At 36.1% G+C, this 14,742-nt stretch overlaps 2 protein-coding genes across 2 annotated transcripts; both read left to right on the top strand.

The window, feature by feature from the left end:
• Positions 1-838: 838 nt before the first annotated feature.
• Positions 839-3,388, top strand: si:dkey-1h4.4 (leucine-rich repeat protein SHOC-2). The gene is made up of 4 exons (XM_060859528.1): positions 839-1,189; positions 1,729-2,149; positions 2,435-2,574; positions 2,779-3,388. The coding sequence occupies exons 1-4, from the start codon at positions 1,028-1,030 to the stop codon at positions 2,830-2,832; spliced, it is 777 nt and encodes a 258-aa protein (XP_060715511.1). The 5' UTR covers positions 839-1,027; the 3' UTR covers positions 2,833-3,388.
• A 1,346-nt stretch (positions 3,389-4,734) lies between these two features.
• ca7 (carbonic anhydrase VII) lies at positions 4,735-13,796 on the top strand. The gene is made up of 7 exons (XM_060859584.1): positions 4,735-4,871; positions 5,244-5,441; positions 7,713-7,831; positions 7,929-8,024; positions 8,396-8,458; positions 8,826-8,981; positions 11,972-13,796. The coding sequence occupies exons 1-7, from the start codon at positions 4,835-4,837 to the stop codon at positions 12,092-12,094; spliced, it is 792 nt and encodes a 263-aa protein (XP_060715567.1). The 5' UTR covers positions 4,735-4,834; the 3' UTR covers positions 12,095-13,796.
• The last annotated feature ends 946 nt before the right edge of the window (positions 13,797-14,742 follow it).

Raw genomic sequence — 14,742 nt, 5'->3', positions numbered from 1 at the left:
GGCCCTGGAGGCAGATGCTCGTAACCAATGAGAATACAGATTTTCCCGAATAAGGTGGGGAAAGTAATGGTCATATGACTTGAACCACATGTTTTCCGGCATTCTAAGCAGCCTTATTTAAAATCCTCATACAGTATCATATAAAGCTGTTATAATCTCATGTCTCCGAGTACGTCATGTTTTACACAAGGAAAAAGGCATATATATTATCCTGCATTCTCTATTGCACGTTCTTGTATTTTATTGTCTGTGTCATATTGCATATTGCCATATAAGTTCAACAAAGTTAAAAACAAACAAACGGACCAATAGATATATAGACTGGCAAACAAGAAAATAAATAAATAAACAGGTAAATAAATAAATAATCAAGCAAACAGATAAACAAACAAACAAATAAATAAGTGATGCCACCGTCTCTTCTCGAATAGTTTTGTGTCATTTCTGGCTGTTCATAAATCACCTTAAAATGTTCTGTCACATACAGGTTTCACATAAGGCTTTGTTTATATCATGAATTGAACAGAACATGAATAGAAATATAATAGTGATAACGAATTCCAGTAATTTGTGAAATGCATGTACTTTAACTGAGAAATAAATGTGTGGTTTTATATATTATATTATATTATTTATTTATTTATTTAGTTAGTTAGTTAGTTAGTTAGTATTTAGTCTGGCATGCCAGTACCCAATCATGTTGGGGAAGGGAGATGCTACTAGCCAATGAATGCACAGTAGGCGGAACCTAGTTGTCTATTTTGTGGAATAATGTGGTGGAAAAAATAGAGGTCATATTTCTCTCAAATTTTCCGATTTTCTAAGCAGCCATGTGATATCTAATATCTCCTGGCACGATCATGGCATAAAAAATCCCTGCCTGCTCTCTTCACACAGACATAACTGCATTATATGACTGGAAATTCCCCAGACTGTATCCATGGTGACGCCTCGCGCGTACCGTCGATATTTACATCCTGTTGTAGGTCCACTATCACCTACTAGTTATTCATTTTAATAAAGCCAAATGAATATAGATGATATACTCGATGCATGTCAAACCAAGAAGTGGGAGTCGTTAAATATCAGTCACCGTGGTTTAGTTTTACTGCCAGCTCGCATGTCAAAGCTGGTGACTTTAAAGAAGTTGTTCCTGAACAACAACCGTCTTATTTTACCCCCTGAAGAGGTAAGAAGGCACGTGAAGGTGCTGATTTATACACGTATCACTTAACATATATACTGTATAAATTATATATAAATATATAGCGTTATATATAAATATACTCAAAATCTATTTATGTTAGTATTTATTATAGTATATTTAATATATCCAAAACACCTTTAAGCTTAAATATATAGAAAAAATAGTAGTTATTATGACTGTTAATGATTAAAACATTGTAAACATTATGCATTAAATCCATACGTGTTGCTAGAAGTAACTGATCTAGTTTCGTACAAATCATGAAGTTACAGATACTTTGCCTTGTTAGATATTTTTTGTAAATCATTATTTAAATAATTGTTTTTAGAAAATGACTGTTTGCTCATCACTACCAGTGTTATCACTGTGCCCATCAATAAAAGTGGGCCAACATTTGATCCATGTGGAAGACCTTAAACTGCATAGCTCTTTATTTGATTTAGATAAAAATCCATCATTTGCCGAATAAAAAAAATGTAAAATTTTATTTTGTCTTCCTGTATTACCCTAAATCATTGCAGATTATTCACCTTGATCAGCTTGAAGAACTCATCCTGGATCAAAACCAGCTGACTGTACTTCCTAATAACATCAGCTCACTGAAACACCTGACATACCTGGGAGTAAACCACAACCCACTCTCTGTCCTCCCTGAGGCTTTGGGAGAACTCGGAGAACTCAAAGAGCTTTGGGCAATAAACTGCGGACTCATTTCCATCCCAGCATCTATTGGCAAACTCAGCAAATTGCAAAAACTTGGTCTGAGTAACAATTCCATCACAACTTTGCCACCTCAATTTGGGAACCTCATAAATCTGAAGTGGTTGAACTTGGCTGATAATAAAATAGAAGATGTACCAGAAAATTTGAGAAACCTACAGTCGCTAGTCTTCATCAACTTGAATAAAAACAACTTCAAAATGATTCCAGTGGCACTCACAGGTTAGTTACCTGTCTGTGTTAGATGCAGGACCAGTTTTCTTCTAATAAAAATCTAGAAAAAAGTGTTACATAAAGCGATATTTACAAAAAAAGTGAGTCTTTATATGATTTATAAAAGACAAAAAAAAATCTGAAATTTCTAATTGTCTAACCGGTAGGTGGTAGTAATATTAACATGAACCAGTGGCTTGAGAGTATTTCATCTTGTACATTTTTGTAGATAAATCAGCAAAGCCTTGCTTAAAGGTAGCTGTGTTTATTTGGTATTTTAAATCTCTTTTCCAGAAATGCAAAGTCTTCAGGTTCTTCTTATTAACTTCAACAGTATTACCTCATTGGAGGATGATTTAGTCCTTGGTTTCAGCAGACTTATAAAACTTGACCTCAGACAGAATCCATTAATGCACAGACCACATCACTGGAAGGTAAAATATAAAATGTTATATTATGTTATAATGTTATGTTATATTATAAAATGTGCATTCAGAAATCTTTGTAAATTCTTTGTACATCGCATGACTTTGGACTTGTAATTGCTTTCCTGCCCTCTGTAACTATTATTTTACTCTCTCTCTCTCTCTCTCTCTCTCTCTCTCTCTCTCTCTCTCTCTCTCTATGTTTTATTACAGGGTCTGGATTTTATATTGCTAGGCAGCACAGAAACTGCAATGGATGATATATGATCAATACACAATAAATTTGAATTGTCCAGTGTTTGGTTTTCACATGACTGTTTATAACAGAAGGAACTACAGTAAAAGATTATATAATTAACACACAATGGAATACAAACAAATCATTTTATTGTGGTCAAATAAATCTATCTTCAATTGGTCAGGCAGGATTCTTCATTCTTGACTGATGAAGGGATTCATCTTAAAAATATACTTATTGAGAACAGGTTAAAATATAACACCTAACAAAAATATGTTACATTCCAGATATTATATAATGCTGTAAATATAAATGTAATTTAATTAATTTAAAAATATAATTGAGGTTTCTAAAGTGAAGCATTACATTATTAGATATATATACTGTAAGAGTGTCAGTATACAGTAGATGGTGCTGTACTGTGAGACTCCATTAGAACGTTAAAAGTGATGAGCAGATTGAAGTTGCCTTCATTTTATAGCTGAACACAATATGCATATATTACATTACCACATCAATGATTACCTTTATTCCATTTTCAAAAATATCATATTTGTGTATTGTACTCCTTCATATGTTTAATGATAAAAAGAATGTGTTTAAAATATGACTAGATGCACACCTGTACCTATTTTTTATTAAGCAGCAAACAAATTACATTGAAAATAGCTTCACTTTGAAGATGCTGTGTACAAATTAAAGTTAAGAATAAGGACATGAATAACAAGACACTTGCCTATATCTTTTTTCACTGAAAGCTGCTTGGTATAAAAGAAAATATCTAGCTGTATTTTTAATCCTATGTGAATCACACATATTTCTTTGTAATTCTTGAATAAAAGGTATAACTAACAATTCGACCGCATGTCAGTGCTTATCAGAACAACAAATACATACTGTGATATACAGTCCAGAAATCACCACCTGCACCACTTTTTGTACATAAATAAAAGTGTTTTACAGCAGAAGCTGAGGATGTAGTGATCATGTTTATTGTCAGTTTAAGGGAAGAAATGTCAGCTGCAGTAAAAATGAGAAACAGATCTATAAACGTCCAAACCCCACTGTGTGATTTACATCCTGAGAAACTTACCTGTTGGTATATTTCACGACTGACACCAGTTTGAACAGGGATTTTGTTTGACTGTATATTATTTACTACATATCTACCTATCTGATATTCTAATGCGGACTGTAAACCGATCCTCTGCGCAGTGCAGTGGAATATCTTTTAGGACAAACAAACAAAACCTTCTCATTTTGAAGATAACAAAAAACATCTCTGGTAGACACACTCATCCAGAGTGACACAGTTTTATTTCAACTTATACAACAGAGCAATTCATGGTTAGGGGCCTTGCTCAGGGGCCCAGCAGTGGCAGCTTGGTGGACTTGAGATTCAAACCCATGACCTTCTGATCAGTAAACCAACACCTTAACTATTGAGCTTCCACAGTTATGATACGTAATTAATATAATTAGCTTTGTTATTTGCATTGGAGCTTCTAGCCAGTAAGAAGCCATTAGATGTCAGATGTCTCATGGACGTTTATTTACACGTCGGAAAAGGCGCTTTCTCAAATCAGAACCATTAAATTTGACGCTACTTTTGCATAAGTATTACAAAAAATGCCCATAAAGACAATTAAAAAAGAAATAAACAACAACAAATAACGAGGACTAATAAAGGTGGTAATTTGACACGCTTTCACACCCCGTCACTTTGTTTATAAAGTTGGTGTTTTAGGGGCGTGGCTAGAAGAGACTGAACTTTTTGGGTTGCCAAATCACATACACAGACGTTTCGATTTTGCTGTTACAGTTTGACTTTTCCTCATCGGAAATGTTTTATTTTTTTTAAATCGGTACAATCTGGCAACCCTATCCCTAACACTTTGGTCTGCCTCTAGTCATAGAATGAAGCCGCTGTATCAGACTGCATTTACACACAACCACTAAACAAGCATCTGGTCATTTCTCTTTGCTGTCTTGTTTCTTCCAGCATTTTTTTCACCTCTGAAGGGAAACACAATGACTGGCCATAAGTGGGGTTATGGTGAAGTGGATGGTAAGCAGACTTTTGCCAGGATTTTTTGCTAAAGACTCAATATTTGGGTTTAGAGTCACTTAATCATAGAGTTTTACCTGTATTGAGACTGTAACTTGACTTGAAGTGTTTTTGCATGGACACAGTGTATTTGTAGCTTGTATTTACTTGAGCTGATGTTGATCTGTTCTGGTCTGGTGGAGACTTTTTAATGAGTTTAGAGAGAGATTAAGCAAAGTGTCTGCACAAAGATAGATGCACTATTTCTATTCTAACACAGAGCAGAAAAGGGATTTATAATGAGTTCATGAAGCAAAACTCTACATTCTGATGATTTGACATGGCCAAGCACATTCATTCAGCATTGCATGTTGCTTTTGAACATTTTGGCAGGTCCATCTGCATGGCACAAATCGTACCCCATTGCTCAAGGTGCCCGTCAATCTCCAATTAACATCGTGCCCGAAGAGGCGGTTTATGACAGCCGCCTGCCAGGCATCTCACTCAGCTATGAGAACTGCACATCTCTTACCATATCCAACAATGGCCACTCTGTGGTGGTGGAGTTTGAGGATATGGATGATCGATCAGGTTGGTGTCAATCATCTGCTTTTTGTCTGGAACTTTTGTTCCATAAATTGTTGCTTTTTGTTCTGACGTGCTTCCAGTTTTCTGTAGCATTTTATTCTTTTTGTAATGGAAAGGTAATGTTTGGACAGAGAGGGAAAGATGACTGGATGATTAACATGTTTTACTTGTGGTTGTGGGTTCATTTCTTTTTTCCGTGTAGGCAGAGTTTGCAACCCCCATGATTTAGGGTTTCCTCTGGTTTCAGTCCCTTCCCCAGTTCAAAGGTCAGCGAAAAATCAGAGTGCATGTGTGTGTGTGTGTGTGAGAGAGAGAGAGAGAGAGAGTGTGTGTGAGAGAGTGTGTGTGTGAGAGTGTGTGTGAGAGAGTGTGTGTGTGAGAGAGTGTGTGTGTGAGAGAGTGTGTGTGTGTGAGAGTGTGTGTGTGTGAGAGTGTGTGTGTGTGAGAGTGTGTGTGTGTGAGAGTGTGTGTGTGTGTGAGTGTGTGTGTGTGTGTGTGTGAGAGTGAGTGTGTGTGAGAGTGAGTGTGTGTGAGAGTGAGTGTGTGAGAGTGAGTGTGTGTGAATGAGTGTGTGTGAGTGTGTGTGTGTGAGAGTGTGTGTGTGCGCGCCCCGAGGAAAGGTACAGAAAGGATGTCCGTATCAGATGAGAAAAAGAGCTCTTACCGCAGTATCATCTTTAAAATTTGGGATGGGATGTGGTAGCCTAGTGGTTAAGGTGTTGGATTACCAGTAGGAAGGTTGTGAGTTCAATTCACGCCGCCACTTCTGGGCCCCTGAGAAAGGCCCTTAACCGTCAATTGCTCAGTTGTATAAAAAATAAGAAAAAATGTAAGTTGCTCTGTATAAGGGTGGCTGCTAAGTTCTGAATGAAATGGAAATGGGAAATAAGAAATTGGTTTCTGGTATATGTACAAGAATTAGAGATTTTATGTAGTTTTTGGAAATTATGGACATCATCAAATTATGTTTCCTCCCTTGAGATGCTCTGCTGTGCCTTTACTGCAGCTGCCTTCAGTTGCTGTATGTTTGTAATGAATAAATGCCAGGATTAAAGCTGAAGATCAGTGCTTTGGCCACATCTTGATTTTTTCATCCTCAAATCTACTGTAGTGGTGTATAAAGGAAAAAATACAGAACTCGTGTCACTGTCCAAGCACTTATGGGTCTGACTGTACATTTAAAGTGTCTGATTCAGAAACACTATTATGCCATTACCTCAGCATGATTTTGGCTGACGCATGTAATTTCTCCTCTGACCATGTCTGACCACTCATCTATGTAATTATTGCACGCAGTTTTTAGGATGTGTCAGTATTTTAAGCAAAGCCATAATTGTGCCTATGAAACAAATATCACTAAGGAAATTACACAGAATGGGGTGTTTCTCTATGTATCTAATATCTTTCATTGTATGATGTCACTTAGAATGCTGAAGAAAACTTGAACTGAAAATAGTTACTCTCAAGTTTATGTTTTGCATGTTAATCTGGCAAGAACATTTGGCAAGAACATTTCCTAGAAATGCAAATTAATACAAATTCTCATTTAAGAGAAACAGCTACACACTCAACAGGTGGGTCTTCCCAGGAGGTGATAATGACTCCCGGGTTTTCTGTATAATTTATTGGGGTTTATTTTTCCCTTTACAGAAAGGTAAATTGTCATATGGCATGCTTAACAGTGACAAACTATTAGTTCATCCTTTACACTGTTCTTATACTGAATAGCTAAACATGATACATGTAGAAATTAAGGGAAAAAAGATCTCTTAGGTTTAGGATTCTTTAGACCTATATTAAGACATGGCATGACTCATTGTTTAAAGACATTGTTTTTTTTTAGCTAAAAAACCTTTACACAAAATTTCCTTTCAGTCAAATTTTGATAATCAGTAGAGAAGTGCTTGGTGTTCAACCTGAGCTTCTTTAGCTTTGCACTGGAGCTAAATACAAAAAAATTTTGTTGGCTGGCTCACCCAAAATATTATCTATAAATAAAAGTCTAAATGAACTCCAAATGTACATCAAATGAAATTGTTAGTTTGCGTACTCTCATTTGTAAACGAACGTTTTTTTGTGAAACATACAAATGTAGACTTTATTTAAATATTATCATTTCATAATTTCCCAAAACTGCCGACTACATTTGGAGTAATGTTGGAAATTGTGTAAACGTGACTTGTTACAGAACAACTCATTCAAGATGTACAGTACAGTGTTTTTAGTAGGCCATGGAATCTGATCACCAGCTGTATTACTCTTCTCTCATGACAGTGATCCAAGGAGGCCCACTTGAAAATGCATACAGACTCAAACAGTTCCACTTCCACTGGGGAGGAAAAGGCTGTGATGGCTCTGAACACACTGTCAGTGGGAAGACCTACGTGTCTGAGGTGTGAAGACAAAAATGGGATTAAAAAAAAACAAAATCATAGAATCGATCTGTCTCTTTCTCATTTATATCTTACTGCCCTCTTTTCCTTACTGCAGCTACATCTAGTGCATTGGAACGCTGTGCGCTATCGCACGTTTGGTGAAGCCGCTGTAGCTCCTGATGGCTTGGCTGTGCTGGGCATCTTTCTGGAGGTTAGAGCTTTTCAGCTGCTGGTTATGAATTAAGCTATTTAAGGTTACCCTAACATTAATACAATTAATATATATAGTATATATGAAATTATATTAATTTAGGGGAATTCATTTAACATATACTATTTTTTTAAAATTAGAATATTGTCATTAGCATGATTTTAAGAAAAAAAGGTCATTGGAAAATCTGTTATTTTCTTGGCAGTTGTCTTTCTTGGTCTTCAAAACAATGTTTACATTTAAAAATAAGATTCTAACATAATTATTAAGCAAATAAATCCGGTCTAAAGTATTCAAGGTGGCCTTATGATGTTCCTAGGTTTTTATGCAACTAAACGCTTTGCATTGTATTTTGGTGTGTTTATTTACAGAAAGGAGATGAACACCTGGATCTAAACATTATAACTGATGCTTTGTATATGGTCAAATTCAAGGTATGTCTTTTTTTTATTTATAAATATATACAGTATTGTGCAAAAGTCTTGCGCACATACAGAGAAATGCAAAGATGCCTTTAAATGAACACATAAAATATACCATAATGTAACAGTGCAGCAGTAAGTCATCAACTAAATCAACTTAACAAAGCCGATATTTGCTATGACGCCCATTTGCTTTTCCAGTTTGTGCAGTTTTCTAAGGAAATTGACTGGTAGGTTTTACTGAACATTTGGGAGGATTTGACACACTTCTTCTGGAGACTCTGACATCATCAAAATGTTGAGATAGAGATGATGTTTGCTTATTATTACATGGCTGTATAAATTCAAGTCTTGACCTGTGTTATTCTTTCATTTCAAGGGAAACATCGCAAATTTCAAAGGCTTCAACCCAAAGTGCCTCCTACCTCCTAGTCTAAGGTTTTGGACCTACCCCGGCTCTCTGACCACTCCTCCGCTCTATGAAAGTGTCATATGGATTGTTCTCGCTGAATCCATTAGAGTGTCTGATAAGCAGGTGGGTTTACGTAGCTTTACACACCTGCGGCTTTGTGTGTTCTTGCATTTACATGCTGCAACTTCCTCTTGGTGGACAGATTTTACTCTGGTCCCTGACCATCATATGCATATACAAAACCTAACTTTCCCCGAGTCAAGATGGGTTTGATTTAGAATTTTGCTACTTGATTTCACTGGTGCTACATCTGTCCAGATGTCTTATTAATAATAATAATAGTAATAATCTTAAGCAGTTAGTTGCCAGTATGCTCTTGCCTCAAAACTGTGGTGAGATTTCAGGAGCTCAAACAGACCTGATATTTATACTGCATTGAAATGCAGTACAGAAATTGCAGTTCATCACATAATTTAGTGTCACTACATGGAAGTATTAGATTCATGCTGGAGTGGCCCAACATTTGATTTGCATGATAATGTATTTCAAAATTAATTGTAATGTTATTAATTTTTATTAATTTTATTACTGAGCTAGGTATTTAGTTATTTAGGTTTCATGCATCATATTGTAATAGTTATAGTTAATAGAAGTTGTAGTGTTTTTATTTTTGCATGAGCTTGCGTTTTAATCCTATTTTTATTAATTCAGCACATCAATGTCTATTTTATTCTCTGTGTGTTCAGGTACACGCTGTTTATACTTGATGATGTTTTTTGTTCTTGTGTGTTTGGGCTTGACACACAGCAGCTATTGATTAAGTTACTGGTACAGCATGGCAAAGGCAGACTGGGTGACTCTTAACTATTATTTTAACTTTTATTTAAAAAAAAAATAAATAAATAATAAAAAAATTATATATATATATATATATATATATATATATATATATATATATATATATATATATATATATATATATGCATTATAATATTGCCTTAACTCGCTTAATATAGCCTTTGTGATGGTCTGCTCAACGTCCAGAGTGTATTTCTGTCTTACACATGGGACAAGTTCCAGATCCACTGTAACTCTGATCTGAACAAAACTGTTACTGAAGCCGAACAGATGAATGAATGAATGTCTAATGCGTAACAGTAGTCGTTGTACAGAACAATTCTTTCAGTATTTGCAGGTCACTCAGTGACACAACCTCAGTCTTTTGCTGCAGTTTTTTTGCTGCATTTGACTTGTGAGCATGTTTCTGTCATGGCCTGTGAATCTGTAGGGTTTAAACTCTTAACAAAATAATAAAATAGGCTGCCATAAATGGCTGCCCACTGCTCCGGGTGTGTGTTCACGGTGTGTGTGTGTGTGTGTGTTCACTGCTGTGTGTGCACTTTGGATGGGTTAAACGCACAGAACAAATTCAAACACAGTATGGGTCACCATACTGTACTTAGCCGTATGTCACGTCACTTTCACTTTCACTAGTGGCTTCCTTCCAGGAATGCAGGCCTGTTATATGCATTCTTCTTTTTGTGAGGAAGCGTGTGTCCCAGCTATTTATGTTCCATTGATGATTTTTTTATGTTTTGACTCAGAAGTCATCTCTCCAGTTATATTTCAGTGTTACTGATTACATCGTGGCTAATTGTCATCTGGCTTTATCGGCGTGATGGCACATTTATATAATCTCTTATCAAGCTTTGTACATGAATAGGCGTCAGTACAGCGCTCAGTCAAGAGCACAATGCAATTCGGAAATGCTTTGAAGTCTCAGGAATTTAGGTCAGAGGTTTTAGCTTTTATTCTGAGAATCTGTCACTCCTAGTGTGAGCCACAGCAGTGGAGTCCTGAAGAGTAGTAGTAAAGATCCTTCATGACTCTTCACACACTTAACAGTTAGTCTGAATGTAAAACTAACATTCATTTGATTAATGAATCAATTTACACTTACACATGAATTACAAGACTTTCCATAATCCACATTTTAATTTTGCAGTGTATCAGTTGCAATATAATTGAAAGCACCTCGTGATGATAACGAAAATTAGAATGATGTTTGCATAATTCTGAAATCAGTAGATACTACAGTAGGTAAGATATTAGATAAGCTTAAAACAATTTTTGAAGGCACAATCTGAATACTCGTATATTAAATAATCATCAGGTAAACTATAGTGACAAAAAATGTAATAATAAAGGGATTAATTTCACCATATACTCCTGTGAACTGGTTCAGATCCCCAGAGTCCATGCTTTAAAGAACTACTGGGCTTGATTAACCCAACCCTTGTTGGCTGTAGTTGTGTGTGTGTGTGAGGGTATGTGCGTGCATGATTGTGTACAGGTGTGTGTGCTGTCTGTGTTGATCTCTGTACATGTTTGTCTATAGTTGTAGCACAAGCCAATGCTTTAATCTGTACATGTTTCCCAAGTTGAAATGCTATGGATTACAACGGCTCCTGTGCCTTAACTGTGCTGGCTTATGAAATTTTTTGGAGATACTCAACAGGGTGCATGTATTAGAGTATATCATCACACCTTATGGCAAAGTGACTTACCAACACATATGAATTTACATACAATTTACTACAGTAATCTCATTGCCTAGCAGTGCAGACATCCTCAGTAGTTACATTGAAGTTTTATACCTAGTTAATTAACTACAGTTATTGTATTGTATTAAATTGCATTGTACCTGTGCAAAAAGAAATAACTGCCAGTCACGTGTACTATCGCAGTATTTGTGATCATTTAAGAGAATGGATAGGTTCGAAAAAAGGTTTCTATGTTCCAAGTTCACTTCTAGTTGTAAATATCAGGAAATGAAAGGTGAAATTCTGATCTAGTCATCTTTTCATCTCTGTTATTAATGTACATTAATAATAGAAGAATTGGCTTTGCTGTTCCAATACTTTCGGAGGGGACTGTAGTAATGTTTTACACTGCTGACAAACATTTCAACCAGTTACATGTTTTCATTTTTTGATCTCAAAAGCCAATGCACATAAAACAGGATTCATAAATTTTAATTGAATGTCACTTAAATGTATCTTTTCTAAAATTCTATTTTCTAATGCTTTCCATCTTCTTCCCAATGGCTGTAGATGGGAAAGTTCAGGATGTTGCTCTTTAGTGCTGAAGAGGAGGAACAGAGGAAACGCATGGAGAACAACTTCCGTCCTCCACAGCCTCTGAAGGGCAGGACGGTCCGTGCCTCCTTTAAGTAGCCCACTAGTCATCATATTGACACTGACATGTTTTAGCATCATCTTTCTGCAACCTGGAAGTCTTAGACACTGTTTTTCTTTAACTGAAGTCAGGCACATTGTAAGACTCAGTACAAATATAAACCCAACCCCAATACTGTGAAAGCACTTGCTCTGTAGGTTTACCTGCCATGTTGTAGCCTGCCAAGAAACATTAGTCATCTCATAACATTTATCAGACATAAGATATGAGCAGAAGATGCAAAATACAACCAGGTGTTATGTTTTTTTGTTTTTTTTTATCTGGTTTTGCTTTTTTGCTGAATAGATGATTTTATATGAGGAGTGGAATGGTTCTTTTGCGAGTCCTTCCTAAAACACCTTGAAGTCCTGAGCCATTTTACAGTTCTTCTATAATCCATCAGGATCAGACATGTGTGCTGAAGGATCCACCCTCACGTGCGTGCAGTGAATCGCAGACCACATGACCCGGGGCAAGCCTTCTGATTTTCCACATTATTTGGATAGTAACCAACCTCTGGCAAGCCGCACTCTTCACCACTTATTATCCTGACCAAAGGATGCAACTCATTACGAAATACTCCAGAGATTTCCGGGGTCGTAATCTAACAAAATGTTCCATTGATTATTACTGTAAACAATATGTTGTCCTGTCATGTACAAAATAATGAATGAATGAATTTTGCTAAGCTAGTGCTGTTTTTACTTTGCAGTGCTCTATTTCTCCCTCTGATGATTCATAATGTCTCAATTTGACTTGGTTTAACCCCAGTGATTAGCAAGGTAGTTGAAATGAGCCACTGAGATGTTGTTACTGCTTATAGACAGAATAGAAAATTAGTACAATATTAATCATCTAAATATTAGCTTTCATTTAAAAGTATAATTATTAAGATTGTTAATGCCACTGAGTCTTACTTCACACATTACACTCAAGCCTGACAGAATTAACAAGTTTAAAGGCGTTGAACCACGACTGGTACTGAGTCAAAAAAAAAAAAAAAAAAAAAAAAAAAAACAGCCTTTCCCACTTGACATAACAGCTTAAAGTGTGTTTTGCAGGATTGCTTGGATTACTCATATTGCTTTTTCTTAGGTGTGGGGTTCTTTTGAAATCCAGACCAGCTCATTAATATAGATTTACAGAAATCTATAGAAGCCTGGAATCCCTTTAAGAGATGATCGAGTTTGCGTCCGAGATGAACGCTGCTGCATTTATTTACTACATTCTTCACAGGGATCTCTGTGGCTGCAACTTGTCTACAGTTTATAGTGAATCACTGATGTTATAGCTGGGGTGTGTTGTGTGTAATGGATGATAAAATCTCTTTCAACACCATAAATAGAGAAAGGCTCCATTTTACAGTACATGTTTAACCCTTAAAGAATACTTGGGTGTTACTATAAGAGAGTTTGTTGGCAGCTTTATATTCTGCATTTAGTTTTAAAAATAATTGAATTTAGCTAGACTTTATTGACGTGTTGCTAGCAGACATATACACCAGGCTTACAGATTTATCTACAGTCGTTTGTCATGTTTTTGTTTAGTCATAATATGGTTCACAAAGAGTGATCTGATAATTAAAATGGGATCAATGGATGGATTTGTGCTTGAAATTATTTATTGTCATTTTATTTTTCTATTCAAAATGTAAGAATATGGTTCTGTTAATTATAATAAAAGTAAAAATAATGACTTTCACTGTTTTTTTTTTCCCTTTTCTATTTTATGCATAATGCATTAGAATGCTCAGTACACTCAGTAGATTAGACTCTGCTTTAGTTACTTATTCATGTTTTGGTCATCTAAGACAAGTGTCAGAAGTTTCCCCGAGGATCTCCTTGGATCCAGTTACCCAAATGTCTTGAGCCATAAGTACATTTTGTAATGTAATGGATTTCTGGAATGTAGTATTGCTCTTTACTGCCACTTTGTGGCAAATGAAGAATTAACAGTAAACGTGTATCAATTTTTAGAGTGAAGAATCATCTACATTTACAAAAGTTATATATACATATAAATATATGTCTTTTGCAATAATTGTGCATGAGCTCCTTCATTCTCTCAGGTGGTATAGCAGCCCATTTTTATTGGCAAAATGCCTCCAGTTCCTGTAAATGTTTTGGTTGATTAACACAAACTGCACATTTGAGATCTCCCCAAAGTGGTTCAGTGATATTGAGGTCAGGAGACTGTGATGGCCTCCAGAACCTTCAGCTTTTTCTGCTGTAGCCACTAGAGGGTCAGAATTGCCTTGTGCTTTGGATCAGTGTCATTTGGAACATCTGAGAGCGTCCCATGTGCAGCTTTTGTGCTGTAGAATGCAAATTGTCTGCCAGTGTTTTCTGATAACATGCTGCATTCATCTTGCCATCAATTTTTACTAACTTCCTGTGCCACTGGAGCTCACACAGCCTCAAAACATAAGAGATCCAACACCATGCTTTACAGTGGGGATGGTGTACATTTCACCGTAGGCCTTGTTGACTCCTGTCCAAAAATGTTGAAGTCTCCTGCTCCAGAAGCTGTGAGGCTTGTTTAGGTGTGGTCTGGTGTACTGTTCAAGTACCTATTCTGCTCCTTGAAACAACACCACTTTTTCCCAGAGCAGCTTGTATTTCTCTCAAAAGTTGTTTGTGGGTTTTTT

Source organism: Tachysurus vachellii, chromosome 23 (assembly GCF_030014155.1).
Source record: "Tachysurus vachellii isolate PV-2020 chromosome 23, HZAU_Pvac_v1, whole genome shotgun sequence".
Taxonomy (NCBI): Eukaryota; Metazoa; Chordata; class Actinopteri; order Siluriformes; family Bagridae; genus Tachysurus; species Tachysurus vachellii.
This window is presented reverse-complemented; position numbering and strand designations above follow the sequence as displayed.